The 10,034-nt window shown below is 26.7% G+C and overlaps 3 protein-coding genes across 3 annotated transcripts; 2 read left to right on the top strand and 1 right to left on the bottom strand.

The window, feature by feature from the left end:
* Nucleotides 1-985: 985 nt before the first annotated feature.
* LOC119684648 (U6 snRNA-associated Sm-like protein LSm3) lies at nt 986-1,221 on the top strand (the record flags this gene model as incomplete). The annotated part of the gene is made up of 1 exon (XM_038098728.1): nt 986-1,221. A coding segment is annotated over one exon (195 nt), but the record flags the coding sequence as incomplete, so codon positions are not given.
* Nucleotides 1,222-1,557: 336 nt separating this feature from the next.
* On the top strand, nt 1,558-2,368 carry LOC119685145 (UPF0692 protein CG33108-like; the record flags this gene model as incomplete). Its single annotated transcript, XM_038099354.1, is given in 2 exon segments — nt 1,558-1,654; nt 1,795-2,368. Coding segments are annotated over 2 exon segments (319 nt in total), but the record flags the coding sequence as incomplete, so codon positions are not given.
* A 4,801-nt stretch (nt 2,369-7,169) lies between these two features.
* On the bottom strand, nt 7,170-10,030 carry LOC119676749 (phosphofurin acidic cluster sorting protein 2-like; the record flags this gene model as incomplete). Its single annotated transcript, XM_038088004.1, has 5 exons — nt 7,170-7,375; nt 8,618-8,734; nt 8,800-9,322; nt 9,393-9,870; nt 9,939-10,030. Coding segments are annotated over 5 exons (1,341 nt in total), but the record flags the coding sequence as incomplete, so codon positions are not given.
* Nucleotides 10,031-10,034: the final 4 nt, after the last annotated feature.

Raw genomic sequence — 10,034 nt, 5'->3', positions numbered from 1 at the left:
GCACTTTATCAATGCCTAAATATAATAAAATGATTGTTAAATAAATCATGCTATCATAACTGTAGCTGTCGTTGTATGGAAAAGGAAACAAAAGTTTAGGTTAGATTGGAATGGCAGCTTTGTACACCAAGATTCACTGATCAAGAAAGGCACTACTTATCTACACTGTCACTGCAGGGCATACGCAAACAGATGTTCATCTAATTTAGTGAAATCCCATCTACTATAGATATTATAGATGATACGAGGTGGTGTTGGTATCTACCATAGACATCAATGACTTCGTATATTTTTATAAAAACGATAGATAAATTTCTTGAAAAACTGCAATCCCAAAACATCAAATTCATTCAAAGGCATGAGTAAGTCACTTTTCAATGACACAAGCTGGGATTGGTATCTACTGTAGACATTATTAATATCGCATGTTTTATTGAAATGATAGACTGATTTCTAATGTGCCTTACAACTGATATTGAAATAGGTCCAGTCCTTTGAGCACAAGTGAGGCACATCTCAATAATACCAACTGACATTGGTATTGCTAAAGGTCCAGTTCTTAAAATATAAAAGATCCACATCGAAATGATAGGAATTGCGATTAGTGTCTACCATCCACACAAACCTTAAGATGTATAGAGTTCGAATAATTAAAATATTTTGTCATATTTCGTTTATAAATTGTCCAAACGGAAACATATTTACCTTCGTTCACAGAATTTCTTTGATTTTTCATAAGAATGAGCACAAAGTCTTGGTGTTTGGAATCTTGATATCACTTCTAAAAGTAGCAATGTATTTACTTTACTGTACTATTTACCATTTTAAATCGTAGGCATCTCTTAATATTTCTATTTTTAAAATTCCAACAATCTTCTACTATTCTCTTTGGTTTGGAAGGTTTGAATTTTATTCATAGTATGGACACATGGACTTAATGAATACTTCCAATAATAAAAAATATATCAATAATTGTTTTTATTAATTCATCTTCTACTTTCAGGCGTTTGATCAACATTTAAATATGGTATTGGGTGACGCAGAGGAAACGGTAACAACAGTGGAAATCGATGAGGAAACCTACGAGGAAGTATATAAAACAACCAAACGGAATATTCCAATGTTATTTGTGAGAGGAGATGGTGTCATTTTAGTTTCACCGCCAATGCGTGTTGGTTAAAATATATATTTTTTTTTTGCTATCTTAAAACTGTTTTAAAAACTAATTTTAATTAACAATAAATAATTAAACTTAAAAGATAAATTGTGTTTTTAATATAATTTTTTTATAAAAAGGTTTCGAAAAGTAGTAAACTACAACAACAAAAATTCTTTTATATTATTTTAATTAATTGAATTTTCGGCTGCCCATACACCTGTTTCGAGTATTATCAAAAACCTAACATCAGCGGTCTTGGAAATATTTCTTGTATTTAATTATTCGTAAATAATTTTTTGAAACTGCATATACCAGGAATTGCATTCGTGTCCTGTCAAATTTTTTATTATATTTATTTAATATATTACGAAAAGTGATTCCTTAACTTATTAAATTAGCTATGATGCTGACTTCAACCATGAACCGTGTTTATTGAGAGGACATAAGGCGCACTGGGCTTTAATAATTGGTTTCTTGATAACAAAAGACGATAAGGTTAGTTTGTGCGATTGATAATAGTAAGAGATTTGATTATGGAATTATTTTAGAATTAATATACAAATAATATTCGCAATCAAATCTTTTACTAATCCACTTTAAAATATTATTTAACTATATCGTTTACCATTTTTCAGTTTTATGTTTTCGCCCGTCATGGAAAAACGAATTCAGTGGGTCTGTGGTCTTTAGAAGAATTAAGTAAAAGCAATGCTAACTTACGGGAATTTGAACAACCTCGAGCTCACCCAGATTGTACATTTTTAATACCACCTGGAGGGATTGCTGGTAACTTAGGCTTAAATGAACGTGCCATTATAGTGAAAGGATTATCGCAAAAACTCATAAAGCTGCCATGAAAAAAATTTTTTTTCGTTCTAATTATAAAATAATATAGTTATATATAAAGTGACAAAAATAATGTATAATATTAACTTAAGTCACAACAACTGTTGATATGAATCTACCTCAAACTTATGTAAATTGTCACGTTTATATATATACTAAATATATAATTAATATAAATTTACTAACAAAAAATAATGACAATTTTTTATACATTTTCCGGCGTATCAAAGACTTCGGAAGAGAGATTTTTTAAAAATTAATTCAAAGTATATATGAATAAATCTTTGTGTCAGATAAATTTTAGTGAAATTTGGAACCCCAAAACTCTTGCTTATATAGTATAAACCACTACTTCAAAAATATACCAACTTAATTTAAAAATTTTAAATTAAAAACTTATGTCACTTGTAATCTATTTGCCTGAAATCATATTTATTTAATATTTAATTTTAATCTTTTTTGTTGCTGGTATTTTTTTTTAAATAAAACAATTATGAATTATTGTAACTCTATATTTAATGATATATGTTATTGTTATTAGTATATTTCTAATAATTACAATAATTACACAGCAAGTAAATATTTTTAATTTTTATATCCAAATAGATTTTAATTTTTGATAATTTTGTTATCTTTAATTTTATATTTTAAAATTAAAATCTACTGGAAATACTACACAATTTATGTAATATTTTTTAAAATATAATTTCCCACTAATTTCCAAAATTCAGTCAATCACATAATTTATATCTTATAATTAATGTTTGCATATCTTATGAAAAAATTATATTTAAAATTATTTATTGTTTGATTTATTATAACGATATAATTGAAAATTCCACACTATAAATATGCCTAATTTATTTCAATATATATATATTTTTTTTAAAGAAATCGCGATAAAAATACTTATTATTGTTATTATAAAAATTAAAAAACTGGAATTAAATAATTTTTTAACGTAATTATTATATTTTTTTTATTTATAATAAATTTTATTTTATTTTGTTTATTAGTAATCAATTGTATTATTTTATTCATTAATAATAAATATTATTTTTTTAATTAATAATACATTTTTTTATTGTTAATTCAATTTTACGCTTAGTTTACTTAAATATGTTTTAATAATAATTCTGCAATTTAAAAGTTAAAATAAGCATAAATTGTATGATAAGTGAAATTAGTACTGAATTTATATGAACTTGCAAATAATTGTTGTAACAATAAAATAATAATAAATAATAATTGAATCGGAACATAAATGTTAATTTATGTCTAAATTAATGTTTTATATGTAATTCTGTTAGCCAAAAACACTTCCTAACACATGCTTTTGTCAAATGAATTTATTTTTGAGTCGTAACTGACTAGACAATTATATTTTAAGTGATGTTCATAAATGGTATTCACTTATATTTTAGTTCTATAAAAACTATGAAAAATCCCAAGAATATTGACCTCAATCTAAACACCAAAACTGAACGTTGTAAAAATTCTACGAAAATCGCAGTTCTTCATCTGTTTATATCAAAGTCGATCGTACTCGAATACTCGACATAATTCTCCAGTGTTTTATAACCTTATTTAAACTTGTAATATATAACCTTATTACAGAACTTTCAATATTTGGTGGTCCATATTGAATTTACATTATTAATGGTGCTCCGTTTTTTGAAATAGTTTGAATCAAGTCTCAAGTAGAAAAAGAACAATAGATTAAATTTTAGATAATGGTTTTAGTTTTTATTAGAAATAGAATATAGGTCTTATACCACAAGCACTATCCAAAAATCCATCATTAATTATCCCGTGTACTGATAACCGATTATAAAGAAGAATATTTTTTCAAAGATTACAAGATGCATTTGTTCTGATAGAAATACTACATCTGAAAATTATACGTAGTTTTCTTTAAGTTAGGAATCATAAGAATAACATATATATCTGTTATTGCATTGCTATATTAACAACATATTTAAATGATGAAAAGTTTATTACTTAAACGCTCTCAAAATAATATAACTTTTCTTTTATATTAAATACTGCAATATTAAAACGAACTAATTTTCTTTAAGGTTCTGAAATTGATAGTAGTAACCAATGGGAGCCCGTGGGTGGCTAATTTATGATTTCAATAAATCGGTCCTTAATTCCTATATTTGCAACATTGTACAGATACTTCAGAAATTAAGACTAGAGTGGATGAATGCCTTCAGTTGAGTATTGAATAATGACAGATTAGATGAGTTTCTTCCTTTCCTAATGAGCCACAACTGCTACAGCCTATCAATACGGTGATTGTGTTGGACTGTCGAGGGCGATCAAGTCCACGCTATACATAATATTTACACTATGGTTTTCTGATTGTATACGTGCTATGTCACACGTAAGTTTTGATATGTGCATTCTTCGAGCTATCTTTAGATCACTATTCTGAAATATTTTGTGCGTAAAGCCAGTTTCTTAAGTAAGACAGAAGAAACGCTTGCTTATTAATTCCTGTGTAAAGCATTATATATAATAGTAATTCGAGAAATCAGCATATTATCGTCTAAAAATATGACAATCATGATTTTTAACCGAAATTTCCTACTTTTCAGGCTATTTAAATCTAACAATATTTGATACTTTGTAGATTCTGTCTGGAATCGCTAGTGCGAAGACTTAAAGTTACCGAACTGAACAAATTGCTTAGATATCGAAGAATATATTTGGACCAAATCAATGGTTTCTTACATTGAAACACTGAACTGAACAGAACTATCGTAACTCAAGCTTCAGATATAGCTATATATTACACAATCACTTGTTATGCATAAACTCATTTCTTTACAATAACTCTTATTAGAAAGGTTCAAATAAAAATAAAAAGGCAACAACAAAAATTTTGGTTTATTTATTAAAGTTTGGCTGTCATCAGTGGTCTTAGGAAATATTCGAATTATTTAATTTTAATAATTTATTTGGACTGCAAGTTCCAGACTTCTAATTTGACAGCCGCGAGTTCTAAACCTGGCACTTGTATTTTCAATGATTTTTGTTCAGCCAAACTTTAATAAATTAACTAAACATTTTGTTGTTGTCTTTTAATTTCTATTGGTATCCTTCTAACTTTCAAAATTGTTTCTTTTCGTCATAAGACACATTACTTTTGACGAAAAAAATTTAACATTAAATAACTCCTATTAATTTATTGTGGTATTTCGTCAGAGTGGTGATATTTCCTCATCAGAAACCAGCTGAGTCTCAATATCTCTACATATCTTTTGTACCTTTCATTCTAATCTCTTGTTTCGTGTAAGTTTTTGCCTCTTGTTTTGCGTTTGTTTTTAAGATTAACGCTTATTAGAAGAACTACATTCCAAATTTATGCGAACTATGGTCCTGTTTATAACACAGTAGTAGTGTTAAGAATTTTCAAACAAATCAAAGAAAACTGTCTTTAATTATTGATATATTTATATTAGTGTTGAACTATTCAAATAAATATATGTACCTAAGTTATTTTTAACCGAATCAAATTAACAAAAAAAAGATTTATGAGTGCCTTTGTCTTTTAGTAATATTTATGAAATCGAATAAAATATTTTAGTACATACTATCTTCATAAAATTTAAAATTTTTAATTTTATCAAAGCTGGGACATAAATTCGAAAATAGCAACAAAAATAAAGAAATAAGAAATAAACAAAAAGTTCTTTTATATATTATATATTTGTAAGTCTTTTTATATGAGAGTGTAAGTTCTGATATTAATTTTGGTTTTTTTTTTTGTTTAAATTAAATATATATACTTCTTAATAAATAAATTATATATGCTTAATTTAATTCATATTTTGATGTTTTTTTTTGCCTAAATATTAATCATTTTCATCATTTTAAATCAACCATTTTCATTTTAATTATTTAACTACAAACTAACATCTGCATATGTATTGTATATATGTGATAAATGTATATTAGATATATATTTTTGTAAAATGTAATAACTGGTAATAATGTACTATAGAAAATTTTATATATAATTAGTCAAATATTAATATATATGCATTATTAATTTTTATATTTATATGTAATAATAATTTTATTTAACTTTATTTTTGTTTTATTTTATATAATATAATTTTATTTAATAAAATTTAATTAAAATCACAACAATTAGAGTTAAAGAATTAAACTCGTATTTTGGTAGTTAAATATAAATACAAGCAATTACAATATATTTTTTAATATATATATAGAAGTGTATATATATAAATTTTTATATATTTTATATTAGTTTTTATTGTTGCTTTTTGAATGCGCGTTTTATTATTTCATATATATGTATATATATATATATTCATATATGTATACTCGTATATGATTATTTTCATAATAATTTCTTTTTCTATTTAACTGAGCTTTACTAGTAACCAACTCTTGGGAACATTTAAAGTACATTTATTTTAATTTCGAATACATTTTGAAACTTCCTTGAACAAAACAATTTTTCTTTCATACAAAATCACATATAAAATGTGCCGTTTTCAGCAACAATTCCTACAAAATACATTTATATATTTAACATTTTGATAAACTTTATATATATTTAGATTAATATATATATATTTAAATAATTATATATATGTATAAATATATATATTACATTCGGCTTAGTTATGGAGTAGAAGTAGATTTTAATTATTAAGAACTTTTAAACGCTACAGATATTTTAAGATAATATTGTGGCTATTTATCGACTAATTAATTTTTTTTTGTTTTTTTTTTTTTTGTAAAAATTGAAAATACTTAATTTATTAATAACATTTATATATGAAATTCGTTTGGGTTAAGTTACGCTACACTGAATGGCGCCATGAACATTACATTTCATAACGATACGTTGGGTTAATAATTATATGAGTATATTTATGCTACTGTACGATTAAATATTATAAATACGGGTATAATTCTATATAAATATGTAATTTATGTAATTGTCTACGTATTTTTAAAATAAGTAGAATTGCGATTTTAAACATAGTTAAAGTTACTACATTTATTAAAAATAATTTACAAAATATAATTTAAGTTGTTGCATAGTTGTAAAACAAATATTTTTCAACATTTATAATTAAGAATTAACACTAAAACTTTTTCACATCAATACTAAATTTTTTTTTGTTTTTTGTTCTTTTTTTTTGTGATGTATTTTTCCCTTTTTCATATTGATTTTAAAACTAAATTAAAATGACTAGGATATTTCAGCGCAAGGAAATTGCAAATGTCCAATTAGGGCAATTGGGAAATTTTTAACGTGCGTCTGCCAATGAGATGATAGTTGGAAGAATTTAACACCAGTCCATTCTGTGCCATCGATATATACTGCAATGAGAAAAATATTAAATGAATTAAAAATTTGATTTATAATTAATTAATTAAATTTTGTAAGATTTCCTACTTAAATATTATTTTATATTTATTGATATTTATTTATTGATTTATTTATTGATTTATTGATATTAATGTATAGAAAATTTAGAAAGATAGTAATATTAAAAACATTCAGTGTCATTCATAAAAATATATTGTTCAGATTTTTGCATAAGGTATGGAATGCAAATCTATTTTTACGTCATCTAAGTGACATCTTACAATACTAAATCCAGTTAGAAGAATTATGAGTGACTTGTCACCAAATAAATGGTAGTAATTCGGCAATAACTTGGCGAAAATTCGTTTTCTAAGTGTGATATTTTAAGAATAATCAGTTTATAAGTATTTTTTTAAGTAATCTTACAAAACAAGTACAGTAGTGACATATTTCAGGAACTTGGCAACTAGCTCAAATCACCAAAACATGATACTACAGGTTCGGGAAATTTTTAATGCAACAAAGAGGAAGCAGAAGGAATTGTATGGATTGTGATAACGTCCTATTGAAATCACATACCTTCCATTTCACATCAAAGCGAAATGGAAATTATGTAGCCGTAGCGATCAGAATTTACGGTTTTATCACATCATCATCATTTTCAAACTAATGTGGGTCTCTCATATATACATTGGTCTTTCGACAATCCACAAGTAACTGGATTTTTACTGACCCAGATACCACAATTTGGTTTATTGATATATCCATAAATGGTCCATATAATAAAACATCTAACCATAAATTATACAACTGCCAGTGAAACAGTTTAGCCAAATAATGACCACGAAATAGATAACACTTTATTATAGTTAAATTTAAAAGAAATAATATGATAATATAAAAATAAGTAAGTAAGTACATACTACAAAAACGTATGGATGTAGTCACAGAAAATTTAATAGATAGTATTTGAAAATTAATAATTAGATTTGAATAATAATGGGGAATATTCAAATAATAATGGAGAATACCCAAAGAAAATTAGAATATTTTCGAAAATGATAATAATTAGTGTTCTTAATAATATAATAAAGAAATCAAAAGAATACCCTTTTCTCAAGCACTTCTATAACACTTTAAAATAATTTTATAGAATATACAATTTCGAAAGAATCAATCATTTTTGAATTACACTCAATTCGTGAGCATCTTTAATTATAGTTATATTTTTTCTAAATACTGTTTCAACTAACCTTTTAATGGTACTGGATGAGATTGTTTTGGAGAACATATTAAACGTGCAACACCTTCTACACATTGTTCCTTTTCGAGATCACGATCTTTTTCCTTTTTCTTGCCCAAACGCATAACTACAATTTTTAACAAAGTATTAATTAAATAAAATGAAATTTATTTTTTCGAATTTAAAACTTACTTTGCTTTTGTTTCTTTTCCTTAGTCGCAAAACTAACAGTCAATCCACTAGACATTTCACCAATTTGAGCATTTTGCGGCAAACGCCATACCTGTAGATTTCTAAATGTACTCTTAATGCTATTTTTGCCACCCTGATCACCACTTCGCGTGACACTCTTATCCTTAATAGAATGATCACTATGTCTTAGAATCGGCCAGTAGTCAACTTGCAGCTCTACTGGTTCAACTTGTACAACATTAATCTGTTGTGGTGTACCAAAGTTATCACCTATACGTTCACGTTGTGATGTTGCTGATGATGGTGGTGTTTGATTTGGTGGTGTAATACGTCCACTTTGCGGTGGAGAACCATTTCCACTCATAATATTACCACCACCAATCATAGTTGTGGAAGCAGAATTTCCAATTGGAATTGCACTGGTAGCACTTGTTTGTTGTGCTACACTCGTTGTAGATTGAGTCATACTTTCTTCGAGATCAAGTGAAGCTTGTGGACCTTCTAGGTACCCAATGCGCACATCCTATATGGCAGAAAAAAAAACCATTGAATAATTAAAAAACAACACTAAATTTTGTTATTATGTATCTTACCGAAATGAATGGCACAAAAATCTGGCAAGAATCTTCATCTTTATAATTGACCATAGCTTCCGCAATTGGTATTTGAGCACAGGGTCCGGCCGCTTGTAAATATTTTTGTATACGTATCAATAAATCCACTATATTGAACTTATTTGCATTAGCATTATCAGCGAGCGAAGACGTGAGTGCGGTTGCATTGACCGTTGTCACTGCACTAACAGCAGCGGCTGTAACAGCCACACGTTCACACAATTGATACCAATTTTCAGTGCCGAACATGGAACCATATGCTTGATCCATTTGACTTAGATATCTTGCAATAGCACTGCTACCAATCGGCACAATGTAAAAACGTAAATGATTGAGCCAATCTGGTGGTCTCACGCCCATCAGCTCAACGTAATGCCGCAGTGCAGCACCTTGCAGCCAATCACCGCCAATAAGCAATATTTTTACTGTATTTGGTGGTTTTGCATTGGAATTACAACTGAAATTATTAAAGAATTGAACAATTATTTATTATTTAAATGGTCTTACTATGAATGAGTTACTTACTATTTCTGGATTTTCACCATAAGCGCCTGTAGTACTGCTTTCACCTCCGCTGTATTTTGAGGTACAAACGATGGTTTAAATGAATTTGCAAAAATC

This window comes from Teleopsis dalmanni, chromosome 2 (assembly GCF_002237135.1).
Source record: "Teleopsis dalmanni isolate 2A chromosome 2, ASM223713v2, whole genome shotgun sequence".
NCBI lineage: Eukaryota > Metazoa > Arthropoda > Insecta > Diptera > Diopsidae > Teleopsis > Teleopsis dalmanni.
This window is presented reverse-complemented; position numbering and strand designations above follow the sequence as displayed.